Source organism: Schistocerca piceifrons, chromosome 4, assembly GCF_021461385.2.
Source record: "Schistocerca piceifrons isolate TAMUIC-IGC-003096 chromosome 4, iqSchPice1.1, whole genome shotgun sequence".
Lineage (NCBI taxonomy): Eukaryota > Metazoa > Arthropoda > Insecta > Orthoptera > Acrididae > Schistocerca > Schistocerca piceifrons.
This window is the reverse complement of record NC_060141.1, coordinates 582,847,504-582,871,326: the sequence shown is the minus strand read 5'-3', so window position 1 is coordinate 582,871,326 and position 23,823 is coordinate 582,847,504. Positions and strand designations below refer to the sequence as shown.

General features: G+C 42.2%; 1 protein-coding gene across 1 annotated transcript in view; it reads right to left on the bottom strand.

The window, feature by feature from the left end:
* Positions 1-23,823, bottom strand: part of LOC124796030 (carboxypeptidase B-like) — an 82,030-nt gene that overhangs the window by 3,398 nt on the left and 54,809 nt on the right. Inside the window, exons 5-8 of the mRNA XM_047260115.1 lie at positions 23,407-23,494; positions 17,569-17,714; positions 1,998-2,054; positions 1,827-1,911 (exon numbers count right to left, since the gene is read on the bottom strand). Of these exons, the coding sequence (XP_047116071.1) occupies positions 1,827-1,911; positions 1,998-2,054; positions 17,569-17,714; positions 23,407-23,494 (376 nt within the window). The remainder of the gene's footprint in view (positions 1-1,826; positions 1,912-1,997; positions 2,055-17,568; positions 17,715-23,406; positions 23,495-23,823) is intronic.

The following is a 23,823-nucleotide window of genomic DNA, read 5'->3' as shown; positions in this document are numbered from 1 at the left end:
TCGGCATTCGTTTGCTGGTTTTGGGTTGGTGATGCTGGTGCTCCTGAGCTGAGGCTCGGTACGCGCCGCCAGTCCCCTTTCACTGTAAGCTCTGGGCATGCTTCAGCGATCACTGTTCGGTGCGGCGGTGGAGTATTGTGTGCCACAGTGAACAGGATCTTGGCTTGACTGCCCGGATCGCGAGGATGGCGAAAACCTCTATGAAACCCTCAATCTGAAGGTGCACTGTGAGCCGATGAGATTAGGTGGAAAGTTGTTAGCTGGCAAAATCTGGGGGAAGCTGCCCGACCTCAGTTGTATAAGCCTGTCATACGCAAGCGGGGCTGAGTCTCAGTGGACCCTTAGTTCCCTATCTACTCGTGGAACAGAGATGGAACACCCGAATTTTTTTCCTCCATCTCCCAGTGGAAATGGTGAGCCACAGGTACGTAACAACACCCAATCTCTCAAGAGGCTTCCAGATGTTATATTTATTCAGGGTAGTTCAGTCTTTAATAATAGAATACATGCTGTGAGCCAGAATTCGTTTTTAATATTTTAATGAAGGGGCTATGCATTGAGAAAGCTTCCTCTTTCTACATTCTAAATGGTTTAGAGGACATAGAAGCTACATTAAAATCCTTCAAGGATTTGGGTAATGGAAGGCTGTTGGTCGAACCTCTAGTTCCCAAAAAACGACAAACCTACAGAACGCCAAAAACCTTGGTGAATATGTGACCGAAACTGAGTTATACACAACCATGAACAACAGCAAAGGTAGTGTGTCATGTACGAGTATGGAGGACAATCCCAAAGAACTGAAAACTGAGTGCACCCAAGACGGCACTCCTGATGTGCGGAATATCATAAAAAGCATGGACGACGATCTGATCAAATTCGACTCGTTCATACTCGCTTTCCATAACACGAAGCTACCAGAATATGACAATGCAGGTTTCCTTTGTTTAAATGTGCGGTCTTATATCCCCAACCCAGTGACCTGTTTAAAACGTCAGCGCTCTGTGTGTAAGGGAGATACCTCTTTCCTTTGAAGTGTGTGAATTGCTCTGGGGATCACCCTATCTGGAGTAGGGAGTGCAGAGTATATGTTGATGAGCAGAGGATACAAGAGCTTATAACTACGAAGCGCAACCCATATGTTGGGGCCAAAATATATGAATAAGGCCATGCCGCCTCACACGTTCGCTAACTCCTTTGCTTCAGTTCTTAAGAAGCCTGTTCAGAAAACGGATGCTGCTACATAAACGGAGATTGCTAGTGTCAGCTCTAGTACCTGCGTTTGTCAATGGGCGGATGCGGCTGCAAATATTTCGAAGCCCTTTACTCCCCTCAGAACATCAGAAAAGATCGTGGTTGCCGACGCTAAAGCGCAAATAGGGCTCTCCCGAATGTCAGCTCCATCACACTGCGAGTATCCAGAATGTCAAGGAGCAGTTACAACGGCTGTGGACCAGTTTGCCTGAGGAGAGGATGCTACGGAATCACCGAATCAGTGCATCTATCCAGGCTAGAGAGGGTGCAACGTCAGACTGATAGTTGGACACATATTGCAAATCTCGTTGTATATTTTATTCAATTTTGTTATCACTGAAGTGACATCACTTACCCTCTCAAGCAGTGAAGTTTCATTCAGTTTTCTCCTCTCCTTCTGGAGGTTTCCTTTCTCTGTGAGGCAATCTATTAGTTCGCTGGTGCTGGGTCTGATGCACAGTGTTTCAACCTGACCGTAGTAGTGACACATCGGGAGAGAAAGTTACACATAAAAAGACTCTCGCGAGTTTCCTAAATCAGTGCTGTTTGAAAATGGTGGCTGTGGGTCTACTCACACAAGACGTTGTTGAAGCTGCCGATGGTGTACTCGGGGCCTCCCGCTGCCAGCTGCGCTTCATTTGCGTCTTGGGCCAAGGCGTCCTGTGGAAGTAACGGAATTTAACATCTCAGTTCACAAAGTCATTTAAAACAACTACTACTTAAATAGAACGGTAAGTTTAGCTTACCAGAGTTTCCCAGTCATCAGGCAAGTCGCCAGTGTAGCCCCAGGGATAAAGTATGTACTGAAAAGAAATTACACGTTCATTATTAATCTCTACTGAAGACACAGAGTATATTGACACTCTGATAGTACTTCAAAATAAAAGTAATGTGAAAGCTAGAACTATATTAATCACCAGAATGAGATTTTCACTCTGCAGCGGAGTGTGCGCTGATATGAAACTTCTTGGCAGATTAAAACTGTGTGCCGGACCGAGACTCGAACTCGGGACCTTTACCTTTCACGGGCAACAGCTCTACCAGCTTTTCTTTTTTCTTTATTTTGCATTTTGTTCGTTGTTGATTGTTGTGTTTTGGTCGTTGCGGACGTAACAATAACATCCGTTCAAATTCGTTTGTTGATCGTTCCACTCAGTTTTCTTATTACAGAGGCCAATCGGCTCTCTGACCGAACACGCTGAGCTACTGTGCCGGCGTCATCTGAGCTACCCAAGCACGACTTACGCCCCCTTCCCCACAGCTTTACTTTCTGCCTGTACCTCGCCTACTACCTTCCAAACTTAACAGAAGCGCTCCTGCGAACCCTGCAGAACTAGGACTCCTGAAAGAAAGGATATTGCGGAGACATGGCTTAGCCGCAGCCTAGGGGATGTTTCCAGAATGAGATTTGCACTCTGCAGCAATATCCTTTCTTTCAGGAGTGCTAGTTCTGCAGGGTTTCGCAGGAGAGCTTATGTAAAGTTTGGAAGGTGGGAGGCGAGGTACTGGCAGAAGTAAGGCTGTGAGGTCGGGGCGTGAGTAGTGCTTGGGTAGCTCAGTTGGTATAGCACTTTCCCGCGAAAGGCAAAGGTCCTGAGTTCGAGTCTCGGCCCGGCACACAGTTTTGATCTGCCAGGAAGTTTCATATCAGCGCACACTCCGCTGCAGAGTGAAAATCTCATTCTGGAAACATCCCCCAGGCTGTGGCTAAGCCATGCCTCCGCAATATCCTTTCTTTCAGGAGTGCTAGTTCTGCAGGGTTCGCAGGAGAGCTTCTGTAAAGTTTGGAAGGTAGGAGGCGAGGTACTGGCAGAAGTAAAGCTGTGCTTGGGTAGCTCAGTTGGTAGAGCACTTGCCCGCTAAAGGCAAAGGTCCCGAGTTCGAATATCGGCCCGGCACACAGTTTTAATCTGCCAGGAAGTGTTTGTATTAATCACATTTTTCTAAACACAACATGTAATTTCGTCTCAGTAATTTGCAGATAAATATTGTCTAAACATAACGTCACTGTTTAGCAGGAACGCTCGCCCCACGCACAGTGAGGGCAATCTCTGCTAACACCTGACGTGTCTTCTCTAATTTACACCCACGACCACACTTACACACGCAAACATAAGACTACGGAAGTGTAAAAAAATTCCATTCACAAGGTTGGCAGTACAGCCTACGGAGTAAACGAATGAATAAATCGAAATACTATGCTGACTGCGGAACACGTGAAACTACAGTTATTTCACTTGTGAACTTTACAAGAGTAAAGTGAAGTGGAAAAAACGCAAATGCAGAATAAGAAAAAGCACGTTCATAAATGTCGAAAAAATTGTTGAAAGTCAATGTGCTACCACGTTTGACTTCAGCCTCCGCTAACGACGAGGGAAAAGCTACGCACTTCAAAATATGTAAATAAGAGGGTAAAACCCCCCTAATTGTACGCCAGATTTAAAGAGAAATACTGTCTTTAATCTGTAAATAGCAAAATTTAGAGGCGTATTTTTTATACCATTTCCAGAATCATCACTGATATTCTTTATATGAGGGGCAGTCAATAAGTCATGGCAACTATGGTATATCGTGCGGACGTGTGCTATCATCGTAATAATAATATTATCTTGGAACCGTAATGGTACTTAATACACTCGAAAGTGGGGAGCAAACACTACCGAAATAAAAGGGCGGATTGCGATCGCGTGAGAAGATGACTCTGTATCACTTCCTGAATCATTCAGTGTGAGAATGACAGTGCTACATGATGGATCCCGCCGCACCATCCTATTCACTCCACTCGACGTCAGACCAGGTAACCATTGCGTGGGAGCGGTTTGCAAACAGGGCGAACGTCCTCACAGCATTTCGGCGACAAGTGGCACACACTGATGGCATTCAACGCCTTCTGCATTTTTGGCAACATTGTGCATACGCACTGGAGGACTATTTTGAAGCGCAGTTGTTGATTTTGAACCATTTTTGTTCCGTTTGTACTCGTGCAGAGTAACTTTACACAAAGTTCCAATGCGTGTGTTTCATTTCAGCCTTTACCGTAATCTCCTGTACTGGAACTCTATTTTATGTTGGTATTCACACACACACGACCGTTCCGGTTCAATAAACATCTCGGAATTCTCATGTTGACACACTATTGCATGATATACACTACTGGTCATTAAAATTGCTACACCACGAAGATGACATGCTACAGACGCGAAATTTAACCGACAGGAAGAAGATGCTGTGATATGCAAATGATTAGCTTTTCAGAGCATTCACACAAGGTTTGCGCCGGTGGTGACACCTACAACGATCCGGAGAGATCAGTACCCAGAGCAACCACCTCTGGCCGTAATAACGGCCTTGATACGCCTGGGCATTGAGTCAAACAGAGATTGGATGGCGTGTACAGGTACAGCTGCCCATGCAGCTTCAACATGATACCACAGTTCATCAAGAGTAGTGACTGGCGTATTGTGACGAGCCAGTTGCTCGGCCACCATTGACCAGACGTTTTCAATTGGTGAGAGATCTGTAAAATGGGCTGGCCAGGGCAGCAGTCGAACATTTTCTGTATCCAGAAAGGCCCGTACAGGACCTGCAACATGCGGTCGTGCGCTATCCTGCTGAAATGTAGGGTTTCGTAGGGATCGAATGAAGAGTAGAGCCACGGGTCGTAACACATCTGAAATGTAAAGTCCTCTGTTCAAAGTGCCGTCAGTGCGAACAAGAGGTGACCGAGACGTGTAACCAGTGGCACCCCATACCATCACACCGGATGATACGCCAGTATGGCGATGACGAATACACGCTTCCAATGTGCGTTCACCGCGATGTCGCCAAACACGGATGCGACCATCATGATGCTGTAAACAGATCCTGGATTCATCCGAAAAAATGACGTTTTGTCATTCGTGCACCAGGTTCGTCGTCGAGTACACCGTCGGAGGCGCTCCTGTCTGTGATGCAGCGTCAAGGGTAACCGCAGCCATGGTCTCCGAGCTGGTAGCCCATGCTACTACAAACGTCGTCGAACTGTTCGTGCAATTGGTTGTTGTGTTGCAAACGTCCCCATCTGTTGACTCAGGGATGGAGACGTGGCTGCACGATCCGTTACAGCCATGCGGATAAGGTGCCTGTCATCTCGATTTCTAGTGATACGAGGCGGTTGGGATCCAGCACGGCGTTCCGTATTACCCTCCTGAACCCACCGATTCCATATTCTGCTAACAGTCATTGGATCTAGACCAACGAGAGCAGCAATGTCGCGATACGATAAACCGCAATCGCGAGGGGGCTACAATCCTACCTTTATCAAAGCCGAAAACGTGATGGTACGCATTTCTCCTCCTTACACGAGGCATCACAACAACGTTTCACCAGGCAACGCCGGTCAACTGCTGTTTGTGTATGAGAAATCGGTTGGAAACTTTCCTCATGTCAGCACGTTGTAGGTGTCGCCACCGGCGCCAACCTTGTGTGAATGCTCTGAAAAGCTACATTAACATATCACAGCATCTTCTTCCTGTCGGTTAAATTTCGCATCTGCAGCAGGTCATCTTCGTGGTGTAGCAATTTTAATGCCGGCCGGTGTGGCCGTGCGGTTAAAGGCGCTTCAGTCTGGAACCGCGTGACCGCTACGGTCGCAGGTTCGAATCCTGCCTCGGGCATGGATGTGTGTGATGTCTTTAGGTTAGTTAGGTTTAATTAGTTCTAAGTTCTAGGCGACTGATGACCTAAGAAGTTAAGTCGCATAGTGCTCAGGGCCATTTGAACCATTTGAACCAAGCAATTTTAATGGCCAGTAGTGTAAAAAAAAATGGTTCAAATGGCTCTGAGCACAATGGGACTTAACATCTATGGTCATCAGTCCCCTAGAACTTAGAACTACTTAAACCTAACTAACCTAAGGACATCACACAACACCCAGTCAGAGAAAATCCCTGACCCCGCCGTGAATCGAACACGGGAACCCGGGCGTGGGAAGCGAGAACGCTACCGCACGACCACGAGCTGCGGACGCCAGTAGCGTACATTATAATACCATCTTTATTTTGGCAATTCTAAAACAGAGTTTCTTCTTCAATGTTTTCAACCCTTTTATCGTGAATATCATCCCGTTTCAATCAAAATTAATGTGAGTTACTGGCAGACCGGACCAGTACTCTGTGAGAAATTTATATAAAATAAGTTATATAATACTAACTTAACGCTGGATGCTTCGCTCGCTTAGACTGCATGGCCTGCACAGTCTTTTTTGTTTTTATTTAATAGAATTTTTATGTTGTTCACAAATTGCAACATCTAAGCTTTTCACGGTGATTAAGGTCACATGAGCGTGGCCTGTTTTGAATGTATTTGCGATCAAAATAAGACTCTGGTAGCTGGAGTCCAAATGCCCGCTGCATTCTTGTGGAGATACTTCCATAGCAAGTTTCATCCCCCAACAAATATTTATTTATATCTAACAGAAAAGTGAAATACCAATGTTCGTAAATTTAGCTTTCAAATATTTTCTTAAAAATTTTCATCCCTTATTGCACTCCCTTAGGGGTTAAATTTGCAGTAACACTGAAACACGTATTTTTTTTACTTCTTACGCAGAAGCCAGATCCCAATTTTCATAGATGTAGCCCTAAAAATCCTTTATTAGTAGATTAGCAATTATTTATTTTCAAAAAAACTTTCACCCACTATTTTAACGCATTAGTGGTTGAATTTCCAAAAGTGCTGAAATACGGATTTTTTTATTTTCTAACTGCGAAACCAAATACCAGTTTTCGTAGTTGTAGCTTCAAAATCCCCTTATCGACACACTTTCAAAAAGCCTTTCATAACTTCCTTCACGCCCTCTGGAGTGGAATTTCGGACAATCCCTTCCTAAATTGAAGCCTACACTATAAGATCCACACCGTCTCCAAACTCCAAGTTTCTATCCTTAGCAGTTTGGGCTGGGCGATGATGAGTTGAATTTCCAAAAACAGTGAAAAACATATTTTTTCATCTCTAACCGAGAAGCCAAGCTCCGATTTTCAAAATTTATCTGTAAAAATGCTTTGACAATGAAATAATTTCACAAAACTTTTCACGCCTATTTCACCACTTTATGGGTTGAATTTCCAAAAACTGTGATATGTGTATATGTTTTACTTCTAACAGAGTAACCAAATACAGGTTTTCATAGATTCAGCTACAAAAATGCTTGCACAATGAAATATTGCCACAGTAACTTTCGTCTCCCTTTTCACTCTCACAGGGGTTGAATTTCCAAAGACGGTGACACACGTACTTTTTTATTTCTAAGTGAGAAGCCAAATTTAAATTTTCATAGATTTAGCTTTAGATAGGCTTTCATAATAAAATATTTTCATAAGAACCTCATCTATTTCACCTCCTTAGGAGTTCAGTTTTCAAAAACACTGAAACAAGCATTCATTTAATTTGTAACCGAGAAGTCAAATACCAATGTTCATAACTGAAGCTTTAAAAATACTTTAGTAGTTCATTAACAATGATATATTTTCAAAACAAAAAAAAAGCTTTCGGCCACTATTTCACTTTCATGGGGTTAAGTTTCCACAAATCCTGAAACATGTAGTTCTTTATTTCTGACAGAGTAACGACATTAACCAAATACCAATTTTAGTAGGTCTAGCTTCAAAATTGACTTAATAGCGACAGTTTTCAAAAAAACAAAAAACCTTCATCTTCTACTTCAATCCCTTAGGGTTGGAATTTCGAAAAATCCCTTTTTAACGACGCCTACAATATAATATCCACACCTTTTCCAAATTTAAAGTTTCTATCCTTAGCGGTTTGGGCTGGGCGATGATGAGTCACTTAGTCAACCAGGACATTACAGCGCATATATTTCGGACATGGGATGCACTATCGATAAGCGGTTTCACAGAATTGAATTGTAGGCAAGAGAGCGTATTCGCAGATTTTGAGACGATGACGGATGTGCTGTTATTTACAGGAGTTACAGATTTTTAAATAGGACAATGCCTACTGATAGTGAAATCCTAAAAGAAGCGTAAATGGGAATGCCAGTGGTTTTTGTTGCGGGAAGCTAGTGCAAGTGGTTTACGAGTTATCATATTGTGAACATTTTAAAACACCGACAGCTGTTTGTCCCATTTAACTACTTACAAGTCAGGTGACGACGTTGAGTTTGTTTACATTCTGTTGTGTGTGCACTGCAATTGCACTGCAACTGACCTGTTAGTTGCTGTGAAAGAGTCGACGTAAGTATGACGTGTTCGTAAGACGCTACCTCCCAGAGCGAAAAAAATGTTGGACATACTCATGCTTTGTGGTAAGTGTAAGAAATATGTTTTCATTCGTGTACCATGTACTCCAAAAGAAATGCCAGTAGACGCCAACCTCTTAATCATTTCAAATAATGCATATGATGTGATGCGGCTTATTACTGCTGCCTGCTTTGCAATTTCCGCTGATATGCTAGAATCTGTAAAGCAGTCGTTGCTTGCCAGAATGCGGGCTTGTACTGCCGCTGGTGGTCGTCATTTTGAGCACAGGCTTTGAGGCTACATTGGTTTCTTCGTGTCAGTCCTCACGGAGGTAGTGTATTCACATTTGTTTGTCTTTCGTTTGACCTAGGCAGTGCCCTGTTTAACAAACCGACACAATTGGAGACGTATGAGCATCTGTTTAGGGCTGCACATATGCACCCTTGTGAAATTCACATTCGTTTGTGCTACCACCTGGGCTGGCCTGTGTGGCCGAGCGGTTCTAGGCGCTACAGTAGGGAACCGAGCGACCGCTACGGTCGCAGGTTTGCATCCTGCTTGGGGCATGGATGTGTGTGCTGTCCTTAGGTTATTTATGTTTAATTAGTTCTAAGTTCTAGGGGACTGATGACCTCAGAAGTTAAGTTCCATAATGCTCAGAGCCATTTGAACCATTTTTTTTTGCAATCACCTGGAACAAACAACTTTCGCTGTTTACAGTCTTCAAGCTGCGATATCTAGTAAACTACTTGCACTAGACGCCTGCAACAGACACTATTGACATTCTAATTTAGTTTACTGTTATTGTGGTACTGTCAATGGGTATTGTTCCACTGAAATATTTGTACCTTTGCTAAATAAAAACACGTTCGAAACTTGTAACACTCTGTTTAAGAGCTGCAGAGATGGGTCCCTGGTCACATTCCAATCTGTGAAATCCGCATATCATCAGTTGCTTCTTCCATTATCAAAATAATTGCGGTGCAAATTTTAAGTGATAAAAGACACTTCGGATCAGTACCTGACAACGTCAAAGGTAAGTTCATGCACACTGTGTGGCGACACTGTTCTTCATTCCTGGAAATCAAACCAATAGCTGTGTTCCATTCATATGTTTTTATTTGAGCTACAAATGAAAAAGCTAATCTCCTCATTCATTGGTAATAAAAACAATTATATAACCTCAAACATCAAAATAAACATTGGCTTACACATCTACACCAAAAATATATAAAAAATATAAATACCAATCCCCATAAATTGTATTTGCTGTGTAATAACTGGTTTTCACTACGCTGGGAGGGAAGTCAAGGGACTTTTTAATATATGAATTAAGCAGGTGCCGTAAATCTGCCTATAAATGCGGACGCCACAGTAGAAAGTTCTGGTCCGCAGAGACGAAGTCCGACAACCAGATGCAACGAAACGCCACGACACAGTTTGGAAGAGAATCACCGTACCGACCATTGTTCAGGCTTGGAATACGTCATTTATTGAAACAGTTGTGTTTTCAATAAACGGGGGGCAGGTCGCCCATCCGTTTGTTGTGAGTAAGGCGTCCGATAAAGCCACTACTTATGGCTGCCAGGGAGTTGGTAATGCTACTATCAACAGTGCACCGAGTCCTATGTAAGCAGTCACGTCCTTAGGCCTACAAGGCGCAGGTGCTTCAGAGACTGAAGCCGAAGAGCAAACCCAGCGCGAAGAAGTTGGAATGGATATGCTGGCCAAGATAAATGTACAAACGGTTTTTTGGGAAGAGTCGTTTCTCCGCTGAGTCATATTTTTAGGTATCTGTTAAACTGGACAGTCATAACGTTGGTGTATTGGGACCAGAGTGTCCTCATGTTAGACTTGAAACAGAAACAGAAAGCCCCAATGTCAGCGTGTGATGCGGATTTATGCTCAGCTGCATCACTGGTCAATTTTTTTTTTTTTTTTTTTTTGAACGAGATGTTTAGCTGGACATGTCACAAGAGTATCACTAATTTACATTCGATGAATCTAGCAGTCCATACTGCTGCTTTTTGCTTTTCAGAAGTAATCGTTGGGATAAATATTCCCAGGGGAACCACTGTATATTTTTTTCAGTCTAGTGTATTTTTCATCGGCATCCTGCACTATCCTGCAATATGTTCTATGTTCTGTGGATGAATGAGCAATTACAAACTGAATGGTAACTAAAGGATCAGGGTATCTTCACTTATTATTTCTTTCTAAAGGTGCAGTAATGTTCGGTTGGCCTCTGTTTCGGACATGGCGTATGGCCTGGACTGAACACTGCCTATGCAGCATCTCGCTTCTTAAGAAGTACGAGCAGTAATTAGCCGACTTAAAAAGAGCGGGGGTTTTTGAGAAAAGTTCCACTGAGTCATGCATCGCTTAAACTGTCCACCGATAACCCACATATTATAGTTGAGTAGTGTGACCAACACCTAAAGTTCCTTAATGTATTCATATATCCTCTCAGTCTAATCTATAGTATATCTCAAAAGCTGTTCAAATAATAATAAGTCCCACTCTACCCACTCACAGAAGTCAGAATCTCAAATGGCTGCCAGCTTCTACGTTCAACCCACTTGTCAGTAGCGAATTTTACTAAGTTCCTGAAAATGACAAAGTATCGTACAGCCACATGCCGTCCTATATCTATCACTCTGCAACCTCAGGTCAGCCTGAACAAACCTTCGAGTCCAATGGCTCCTAATGGCTCCAAACACAATGACCCTGAATGGCCAGATGCACTCCTTTGCATGCCTCTTTTAGCCAGCCAAAATGTGTTATTTGAACAAGTTGGAGTACCATTTAAAACACACACACAGCTGACAGGTGATATGTACATATTGAGAAGAGTGCCTCAGTCGTTGGTCCTTCTCAAGCCACACACATTATTTTAGGCCGAATAGTTTAGTCACAAGTAATTTAAGTACAAATTATCTGCACCTGTACTCAACATTCACAACAGAGATAACATCACAAATAATCAGTTAACAGTAAACACAGCGTGTTCATAAGAAGCACCTTTTGGGGCTCTATCCAATGCTGGTGTAAGAGTTTACATATGTAGCATATGTACATGTATAATTTGTCAGATCGTGGATGATGGAGTGTAAGAAAATAGGTTTGTGTCCTGCTATACGCTAATATTTTTTTCATCTTATCGTTTGTAACATATTTTTGGACTTTCTTTTATGAAACATCATGATTATCAGCCAGACGAGTATTTAATTAATTAATCAATAAATCAGTCTAAAAACTATACATACATTATGTTGAAAGTGGGGAATTATTCAGGGTACAACATGCTACTTTCGTATTGAGTTTTATGTAGAGGAATCGATCTTCTGACAGATTTGTGTATTTACAATAATTGAAACATGATATAAGAAAGTGTGTAAAACAGTGATGTGTGATCTTCTGCGATGGTAGCTGGCATGCCCAACTATCGTCAAACACCTAGACTCTAAATATCGCTCGAAGTGTTTGCGAGATATTTATTTTTAAAGGTTTAAGTATTATTGTTTATATGTTGTTCTGGCATAAAAATGGTTCAAATGGTTCAAATGGCTCTGAGCACTATGGGACATAACATCTGAGTTCATCAGTCCAATAGAACTTAGAACTACGTAAACCTAACTAAGGACATCACACACATCCATGACCGAGGCAGGATTCGAACCTGGGACCGTAGCAGCCGCGTGGTTACGGACTGAAGCACCTACAACCGCTCGGCCACAGCGGCCGGCTGTTCTGGCATAAGTTCCATAATTTTACAGTATAATTACTGTTAAAACAGTTTCCTGATCACCAAGATTTACTTATATGTTTGTACGACGTTTCTGTGAATTACTATACAATTTCATAGTATTCTGTTGTAGCCATTACCTGACATACTGTGATCTCTGCTATCTTTGACGTCTGCACCCTTTGTGCCCTATGCTAACCATTTCACTTCACTTGTACCATTCTGGGTAAACCAGGAGTTCTCATATACTCAACATACAATTCTCCCCAACCAAGCAAGCTCGCTGTGCTACTAACCAATGAGCAGCTACTCAGGCAAAGAGATTCTGTAGCAAGAACTTCTGTGTACCAGGAGAAGCTAGCGCCACACTCGGCTTGTTAGGAAGTGACTTCAGAATGACATGCCACTCGATCAATCCATGCGACAGACGCCAAACCGATTTGTCGTATTCCGCAGTTTTGGTACTATAGCTTGCAGAGTGCCATATCAAGACAATGGAGCATTGAAGATTTCTCACAAAAACGTCACACTCAGCTGGATTTCTTACAATTAAATGGCAATAATAAGGCACCAGCAGCAAAAGCCTCAAGAGACTCGAAGATAAACAATACTGATGTTCCAACTTGCAAATCCCCGACGTAGCGTGTCAGCAATTTGTCAGATTGTGAATGATGGACTGTAAGGGAGTAGGTTTGTGTCCCTCTTATCCTAAAATTTTTTTCATCTTAGCGTTTGTAACACATTTTGGGACATTCTTTCATTTGTTTAATAGATGTACGAATTGCAGTGTTCTATGTCATTTATATCTAAGGGTGTGCTCTCAGGAATGAATTACCCCTATTTTGTGACTTCTGTATGATTAGTAAACAAAGAATGAAATCGCTTCGGGTGGAACGACCAGCAATGATATTCCCATTCTGGGTTGTCACAAATATTTGGCTGACTTTTTACAATATGTCGCGACTCTTGAGGGAAGGAAGGGTTAAGATGCGCTTGATGCACGATATGTATACCTGCCCTCATTCTTCCAACCAGTCCAACATCTAGTTGCTGTCATGACTGAATTTCCCACAGATCTGGATATTACGAGATTTAACGAGCCTGCCAAATGATCCTTTTAATCTCTATCAGGTGCTGATAACACTGTCTCACTTGAGTTTGCGGCATTTCCCTGTTCTTCACAGTGATCACTCAGTATCTGACGCTGTTCACGCCCCTCATATATCCCACCAGCCTTGGTAACAACACTTACGCACTGTGGTGGCCATTCTACGTGTCACTGGGAATTGCACCTCTACTCAGTTGCATTCCCTCCAGTAGTGTGTACATGTTCGAAATCACATTGCCATCTGACCATGTATTCTGGCTGCTTCCTTTTTTTTCTTTGTCAGACAGTATATATGCAAACTTTCTTTACTTTCCGAATACGCCTCGTATTTTATATTACTTTAGTTTCGTCCCTCCTCATCAACAAGGACCAGCAGTCGGACTCCACTGCGGCTCTTCAGAGAACCGCTTTGTTCAGAACGAAAAAAAATGGCAGATGGACACCAGCCATGACTAGGTTGAAATGAAAAATGAAAATGTGTACAGCTGTTTATGGACATAACCATCTTCGTCTTATCAGTACGAACCTACCACAAAACAACAAGGTGCAGAAATTCTCACGAAGTTACAGGTTCAAATGGCTCTGAGCACTATGGGACTTAACTTCTAAGGTCATCAGTCCCATAGAACTTAGAACTACCTAAACCAACCTAACCTAAGGACATCACACACGTCCATGCCCGAGGCAGGATTCGAACGTGCGACCGTAGCGGTCGCGCGGTTCCAGACTGTAGCGCCTAGAGCCGCTCGGCCACCCCGCCCGGCGAAGTTACAGGGTCTCATGACGTAACCAACGTGTAAGCCAGTGTGACACATGAGTTGAACAATATCTCAAAGAAGATCTTATCTGATATTTCAAATCGATGCATGAATGTTCGATACGTTGTTCTCAGGTGAAGGGAAGTTATGTGGAACACCTGAAGCATTAAAACCATTATCTTCAATTTTCTCTATTTTTTATTAATCCAGTTACTTATTTTAAGTTTTGTACTGATGGGGTATGGTGAGCTGCTTCATTTATTCTGTGTCAGCTACAGGCTTTGGAAATTCAGTGATATTGTAGAAACAATACTGAGTGTAATGAAATAAATTTTGTCAAGTTGTTAAATTGAACACAGTACGTCGACTCAATACTTCATGGCTATCTGACAATAACCGACTAGTACACGATTGAAACATTGTAGTAACTTATAGATTTTGACAGGTCTGGGAACTCGAGCAAAATGTGGGTGGGAAACAGAAGTTTCTAGCTTGGCTAATACACGGCTGTCAGTGGTGGGAGGCAGATGGAGCATTCATCATACACTTTGGGACTGCTTGCGATTCTTTTGTCCTAAACGCATGTTGCTAGATGGCGGATATTTCGTCGCTTTTTGAATCACAGTGTTCCAAGTCGAAATACAAGTACACGATAGGTTACAACTTTCAGAATAACAGGAAACAAAGTCGCCAGGACCCGACAAAATATCATGAAGAAGTGGAAATGTCGCCATTGTGAGAGAGGCAAACATCATTATCCCAAAACTCTGCACACGTCAACATGTACACTGTCCTTGGACAATGAGCTGTGAGTCTGTAAGAAAAATGTTACATTTGAATTTTTAAATGCTGAAGTCTTCTAAAACAAAAACTTTATTTGCAAAGATCGCAATTATTTGTACAGTGGTGACTAGTTAGGCAAATTTTAACTGCCATTTTCAAATCTGAAAATGCGTAATATGTAAGCTAAAAGAGAATGTTCGACATGCCTATGTAATATTACTTGACAGAGAAAGAAGTAAAAGAATTACATACCATATTACTACAAGCAGTAGCTTCCATATTCAAGTCGAATATTCACCAGCATGTTATATCTTATGCACCTACATGTTTGAAGACGGCAGTTCAAATTTGCTGAAAACAGTCATCACTATAAAAACAATTGCGAACTTGGCAAATGAAGTTTGCGTAATAGAAGACTTCAACATTTACAAATCCAGATCGCCTCCTACAAGGCTGATTACGTTAGGTAATTGAAATTTGAATATGTGTTGTAGGAAATCTCCAAGATACGGGTGCAAAAGAACGCCCCCCCCCCTCCCCCGCCCCCTTGTCACCCAATATCACCCTGGACTGGAGCAACTAAGCATATCCTTCGCCAGGACTTTGATCATCTCTCATCATGTATTGAAATGAAGGGTATCCTATCCAAGATCCCCCCCCCCCACCCCTCCTAATGTGGTACTTCGCCTCGCACCCAACCTAAAGTACATCATATTCCTTCCCTAATTCACTCCCACTCCCAGTCCCTTGGCACAGCGATCATTTCCCTGTGACAGACTAAGGTACAAAACATGTCCAATCCACCCACCCAGCACTTACTATTCCAGTCGCGTCACAGGCTTATCCTACCCCATCACAGGATGGGCTGCCTGTGAAAGCTACCATGTCATATACCAACTCTGCTGTAAACAGTGCACACGTCTGTCAGTATCACTACCAACCAGCTGTCTACTAATATGAATGTCCAATTTGTTTCAGAGAATAAAGATGCTCACTCAGTGGCACAACATGCAACTGAGCATAACATGCTCAATTCCGATGGCTGCTTCACAGCATGGACCATCTTAATCCTTCTCTCCACCACCAACTTCTCTGAAGTATGCAGGTGGGAGTTATCCTTACAACATAGCATTCACTCACATAACTGTCCTGCCTCAATCTCTGGTAAATCACTCCCCCCCACACCCTCCATCCAATAGTTTCCCCCTTTCTCCATCAAGTCACCTCCTCCTAGTTCACATACAATGTCACCCACAGCGTGCACTACCCCCCACTGTCTTCGACAGCGATGCATCACGTGCCTAGCCTGTATACCACTCCTGCCACTCCTACCTCTCTCATTCCTAGCTGGCATACCGCCAGCCACCTACCCTCAATTCCTGTGCCTGCTTCACACCTTCCTCTCCCTCTACCCACCACACTCGACGCTAACCCCACCACAACCTAATCCACTTGCTGAAATGGAGCAGTATTGCTTTTAGTCCAGCTGGCAACACGTAGAGGCATAGGTGTGTGTATGCATGCATGCTTATGTGTGTGTGTGTGTGTGTGTGTGTGTGTGTGTGTTTGTGTGTGTGTGTGTGTTTGTGTGTGTGTGCGTGCGTGCATGCGTGTGTGTTTGTTGTGTGTATTTTTCTCTAGCTCATAAAAGGATTACTCCGAAAGCTAGGACGTTTTCTTTCTTTCTGTTTGCGCCTATCGACAGCTCAACACTTCTGCTTTTGGTGAGTAGTCTCCTTTAATCTAACAGTATTTACATATGAGTTTAAAATTACGTCCTGGTGAAGTTCTGGTGATTCAGCAGATGAGAGATAGGAAGTTTCAATAATGAAAAGACACTCTGTGCGTATTAGAATGACCTTTGAAGACGCACAAACACAACATCGTTTATGAGTGAACGGTGCACTTTCACATAACTGAGTCAGTTAATTAACAGAATTATTGCTTTAGCTCCCTGAACAGCCTTGTGCTGTACTCCCCACATGTGGTGTGCTGCTGCTGTTGGTGACGTAACTGGAATCTTCGAGGGGGAATGCACAACAGTGACAGTGTGCTCAGAACGTTATGTACAGGTGCTGAAGACATTCTGTCGACCAGAATTGTGGATGTGCCTGATGCACACAAAACTTTCTGTTTTCAAAAGGATGATGAAACATCACAGACTTCAAATGCATCCATAACAATTGTGAGTAACATTTTCCTTGGACTCTCCATTACTCGTTTACGTGAATCCAATTGTGGCTTATTCTTTTGGGGGTTTTTGAAATGGTTTGTCTGTGTTAACAAATCCAAAGTTTAGTGGAACTAAAAGCTAGTATTAAAAGAAGTGGTGTGTTACATTGATCAATGATTCTTTGCTTGAGTTGTGAGCAACTTATGGCAGAGAATTGAAAATTGTATTCAGGATAACAGTCGACATTTCATCGACATAACTTTTCTTAAGTGACACTATAAATCAAATAGATACATAGATATATAAAGTTTTTTCTTGAAAAAAAAGAAAAGAAAAGAAAACGTACTGCCGTTTATTTCAAAACTGTCCATTCTCCATTCCCCCCAGGTCACTTATTTTTTATTTACTGATAAAGTATAAAGACTGTTCGTTTGTTCAGTATTAAATTAAAATTTACTGTTTACCAAATGGTTCGTTACATGTCTTTGGAACAGTGGTACATTATTACTTACGGCACCATAGCTGTGGAACGTAAGGTAAAGCTTGATGCGATCGATGTTCCTGTTGATGTGGTTCCTCAGGTAACTGGTCTCCACTTCGGAGAAATCCATAGGCCCGGCATAAGTGTCAGAACAGGGGTCGCTGCTGGAGCCCGTCTCTGAAAAAGCAGAAATGTACAGCTTGCAGATTAATACATATCACTCTCTGTGATCAAAAAAAATCTAACTCGAGTCCACAGCCTACGTCACTCAGGTTATCTACTGACGTAGCTCTGAGCTGGGAGTACACTAGTTTCAATCCTGCTGTGGAAGAAAATGTAGTCAGCAGTAACTGGCCAGGAATGGAAGGAGATATTGCGACTTCCATACGACCACTCAAAGAGTAGAGGGAAGATTTGTGCATATGTGTACACGCGAGAAGTAGCCATACGGTTTTCATTATTGCTCAAGAAAGGTCATGTATTCATCTTTCCCATGTTGATGCTCTTCTTTCCTTCTGTGCTTGCTCAGAAAAAACTAGAGAGATATTCCACTTTATGAAGGCAGTGTTTGTTTAGTTTTACTTTACCCAAACATATTTCAGCATCTTTGTGCTATCTTCAGTGAATTTTTTTTATTTCTCGATCAGAAAATTATTGTGATATTATAACATTTGCATTTCAGCTTAAAGTTACTCGTATTTTTATATGTAAAGGAGTGAAAACTAGCATCAGTTTTTGTCATTGATTTACATATACAATTTATGACACGCGTAATATAACTAAGACAAGGAATATTACATGTTTATACTGTGGCGAAAACTAAGTCCAGAATATTAGTGAACAACAAATATTTATATAGTTTCATTCATCCCTTACATAATGATAACAAGTTATTTTAGGTTGATAGCTGCACAACTACCATAAACAACAAACCGTTTTCTATTATTCTACTCCAAAATTCGTTTCCTATCGAAAATCGCGTTGTTTAGCATTTTAAATGTGTTTTCGGGTTTTGTAGACTTGTCGTCCCTTGTTTTGGATCTGTTAATATACTTATTGCCTCTGTTACTGGAAGTTTTGCTGGTTACACATGCGTTTTTGTTCATTATGTCACAAAAACACAAGATTTCAATTGGCGTTTAACATGTTAGTGTGTCTGTATTTTGCTTATTTGTTTCACTGTGCGCTTATTAGATGGCTGGCGCGTGAGTTTCTAAATACTGTTATTAGTCAGGGTACTTACTGTATGTATGTGTATGTGTGATGTGTTCGTTGAGGTGAGAAGGTGAGGTTCTTTATATAGTTCTTCTGTTCCAGAAAATACTTTTTTACTGCATTGCAGAGTGATATTTATTCATTCAGTATGTTTTTCTGAGGATCATGCTCTTCGGCTGTTAATTTTTGGAGTAAGTTATTGCTAGCATCAAGAATTTTCAGATCTGTTTCTGTGATTTTAGGGTAGTGATTCTGTGCCACTAGATGCTCTGGAAATGTTGGGTGAGAGCTCTTAATTTATAATGATCTTAGATTTTGTGTCCATCTGGTTTTGAAGTTCCTACACGTTTCGCGCACATATACAGACTGGCAGTAATAGCAAGTTAGCTGATAGAGACCAGACTGGCTATCCTTATCAATGTTAGTGGTTTGTCTTCCAAGTTTGTTCTGTAATGTGCTGCTAGTTCTGTATGCTATGATGAGCCCCTCTACATTTAGTATGTTTCCTACTCAGTATGTGAATTGGTTCTTGTTTGCCATTACGTGCCATTTGTAGCTTAAATACTGTCTGCTAATAAGTTGCGTATTGTTTTGTGTCTGTCTGAGCGCGTGTTTCATGATCAAATGTTATCCATTTATGTACTTTGTTGTTTACTTTCTCTACTGTTTTCGTATCATTGATACTCTCTAGTACTCTCTGAAGTTGGGCTGTTAAAATGTTTTGTATGTATCTATCCTTGGGGAACATGTCCACCTATACATGCAGTTTGCTTTTTCTTGGCACGATAGCACCTACGAGCAGAACAATTCAACTTATCATACAGCTCACAGTGTACATGTGTGGTTCTAAGAGCAGTAGGACAAGGTTACCGTATCCCCCCAGCGAGTAAACTCCCCAGATTTAAACCTAATGAAGAATCTATAGGACCAGCTCCATCGGTCTGTTCACGCAATGGATGCTCAACCGCGAAACCTAGCGCAGCAGGCCAGCCTGGAGTCGCCATGGCCCCACATCCCTGTCAGTACCTTCCAGAATCTCCATGACTCTCTTCTTGCACATCTCGTAGCAGTCCGTGCTCCAAAATGTGGTTATTTAGGCTTTTGACTGGACATTTTATACGAAAGTTACAGCTTCCAATAGCAATCATATGTCTTCCACTCGGGAAACAAAGGCCGAAAACTGAGTCTCTTAGAACCCCCAAGAGATAAATAAATATTTGGCACACAGTCCATATTTATCTAATTCTTCCCACACTCTCTCCTACTTCCTAGTCCTCTACTTTTCCGTACATTTATTTAAATGTGACTATGTGCTCCATATATTCTGTTGTTTGATTATATATACATGTCTCCTACAGTATAAGATTAATTATTCCACTAAGACATGGTTTCGATTAAGTATTTTCTGTCAATATTTTCAGTTACACCTTTACTCTGTTTCAATTCCAGCTTCCATAAATAAAGCTTTTTCAAGCTATTTCTCAGTACTGTTAATTTCTATTTATTTTATTTTATGTTATTGAAATTTTTAATTTCATTTAATTTTTATACAGACGAATAGGCTGTTTAATCACGTCTATATCAACCCTTCTTTGTTGACCACGATGCTTTGCTCATGTTGTCCTCTTCTTCCCCCACTTCATCATCTCATGTTTTCCGCGTGTTGTTGTTGTGGTCTTCAGTCCTGAGACTGGTGTAATGCAACTCTCCTTGCTACTCTATCCTGTGCAAGCTTCTTCTTCTCCCAGTACCGACTGCAACCTACATCCTTCTGAATCTGTTTAGTGTCTTCATCTCTTGGTCTTCCTCTACGATTTTTACCCTCCACGCTGCCCTCCAGTACTAAATTGGTGATCCCTTGATTCCTCAGAGTATGCCCTACCAACCGATCCCTTCTTCTAGTTAAGTTGTGCCACAAATTTCTCTTCTCCCCAATTCTGTTCAATACCTCCTCATTAGTTACGTGATCTACCCATCTAATCTTCAGCATTCTTCTGTAGCACCACATTTCGAATGCTTCTATTCTCTTCTTGTCTAAACTATTTATCGTCTATGTTTCGCTTCCATACATGGCTACACTCCATACAAATACTTTCAGAAACGACTTCCTGACACTTAAATCTGTACTCGATGTTAACAAATTTCTCTTCTTCAGAAACGCTTTCCTTGCCATTGCCAGTCTACATTTTATATCCTCTCTACTTCGACCATCATCAGTTATTTTGATCCCCAAATAGCAAAACTCATTTACTACTTTAAGAGTCTCATTTCCTAATCTAAAACCTCAGCATCACCCGATTTAATTCGACTACATTCCAGTATCCTCGTTTTGCTTCTGTTGATGTTCATCTTATATCCTCCTTTCAAGACACTGTCCATTCCGTTCAGCTGAACTTCGAGGTCCTTTGCTGTCTCTGACAGAATTACAATGTCATCGGCGAACCTCAAAGTTTTTATTTCTTCACCATGGATTTTAATTCCTACTCGGAATTTTTCTTTTGTTTCCTTCACTGCTTGCTCAATATACAGATTGAATGACATCGGGGAGAGGCTACAACCCTGACTCTCTCCCTTCCCAACCACTGCTTCTCTTTCATGCCCCTCGACTCTTATAACTGCCATCTGGTTCAAATGGTTCAAATGGCTCTGAGAACTATGGGACTTAACATCTGAGGTCATCAGTCCCCTAGAACTTAGAACTACTTAAACCTAACTAACCTAAGGACATCACATACATCCATGCCTGAGGCAAGATTCGAACCTGCGACTGTAGCAGTCGCACGGTTCCGGACTGAAGCGCCTAGAACCGCTCGGCCACCGCGGCCGGCCTGCCATCTGGTTTCTGTACAAATTGTAAATAGCTTGTCGCTCCCTGTATTTGACCTCTGCCACCTTCAGAATTTCCGTCTACATTTTCTTTATATTTACAAAATATTTAGCTTTAAAATTTTCAGTTAAGTCACTATTCCACCACCAAAGAAGACATTTACTTTGTATTTGCAGCTCACTCTGCAAGTGTAATATATTTTTGAATGCTTTTCAGCAGTAATACACACTATGTGATCAAAAGTATTCGAACACCCCCCAAAACACTTGTTTTTCATATTAGGTGCATTGTGCTGCCACCTACTGCTAGCTACTCCATATCAGCGACCCCATTAGGCATTAGACATCGTGAGAGAGCAGAATGGGGCGCTCCGCGAGACTTCGAACATGGTCAGGTGATAGGGTGTCACTTGTTCATACATCCGTACTCGAGATTTCCACACTCATAAACATTCCTAGGTCCACTGTTACCGATGAAATTTGTAAATTTGTGGTAAGGTCTTATGGGACCAAACTGCTTAGGTCGTCGGTCCCTTAGCTTACACACTACTTAATCTAAATGAACCATAACTTACGCTATGGACAACACCGATGCCCCAGGGAGGACTCGAACCTCCGACGGGTGGATCCGACGTGATAGTGAAGTGGAAACGTGAAGGGACACATACTGCACAAAAGCGTACATGCTCACCTCGTCTGTTGACTGACAGAGACCGCAGACAGTTGAAGAGAGTCGTAATGTGTAATAGGCAGACATCTATCCAGACCATCACACAGGAATTCGAAACTGCATCAGGATCTACTGCAAGTACTACGAAGTTAGGTGGGAGGTGAGAAACTGGGATTTCATGGTCGCGCGGCTGCTCATAAGCCACACATCACGCCGGTAAAGGAGAAACTACGTCTCGCTTGGGGTAAGGAGCGCCAAGATTGGACGATTGAACAGTGGAAAAACGTTGTGTGGAGTGACGAATCACTGTACACAATGTGTCGATCCGATGGCAGGGTGTGGGTATGGCGAATACCCAGTGAATGTTATGTAATGCCAACAGTGCAATTCGAAGGCCGTGGTGTTATGGTGTGGTCGCGTTTTTCATGGAGGGGGCTTGCAACCCTTGTTGTTTTGCGTGACACTATCACAGCACAGGCCAACATTGATGTTTTAAGCACCTTCTTGTTTCCCACTGTTGAAGAGCATTCGGAGCTGGCGTTTTCATCTTTCAACACGATCGAGCACCTGTTCATAAAGCACGTCCTGTGGCGGAGTAGTTACACGGCAATAACATCCCTCTAATGGACAGGCCTGTGCAGAGCCCTGATCTTAATCCTACAGAGCACCTTTGGGATGTTTTGGAACGCCAACTTCGTGCCAAGCCTCACCGACCCACATCGATACCTCTCCTCAGTGCAGCACTCCGTGAAGAATGGGCTCCCATTCCCCAAGAAACCTTCCAGCACCTAATGTATTCCTGCGAGAGTGGAAGCTGTCATGATGGCTAAGGGTGGGCCAACAACATATTGAATTCCAGCATTACCGATGGAGGGTGCCACGAATTTTTATGTCATATTCAGCGAGGTGTCCGGATACTTTTGATCACATAGTGTATCTTGTTTGACAATGACAGCCAGTTAAGCTCTGACAATCGTTTTGTACGTGGAAAATAGGTTAATGCAATAAATAAATGCTCTACATTATCCACAATTTTGTGCTTTTCACTTGTAAGGCTAACAAGGAATTCCCACCATGGTCCATAAAATTAGTGTTTAGTGTGTTTGAGTCGTAGGCAATAAAATGAAAATTTCATATGCTGTATGAAATTGCTCTTACCATTCCAGTGAAAATTGAAGTTCCTGTTACCGTCCACTCCAACGCATGTTACGATTTCGGTAGATCGGGTCTTCCTCCACATACGCTCCTGCGACAATAAAAATGCAAGTAAGAAGAGATACGTATCTAACTCTACGAGGCGTGAGTAGAAGCAGTTGCGCTCACTAATGGGGAAATTTTAATGCATTTCTCCTATAAAATACTGATATTCATTATAGAAGGAAATATAATTACAAACATTGCTCCAGAGCTTGGGATAGATTTATGCAGTAGTAGTCTTGTTTATGATTACAGCGTGTCCAAGGTGTTCGGCAACGGCGCTACTGATGTAAATAAACAGGGTTACTAACTGTTTTCTTCTTTTCAAGAATGAACTTGTATTTTGTACACATCCATTTTATCAGAAAAGTGGTTTCG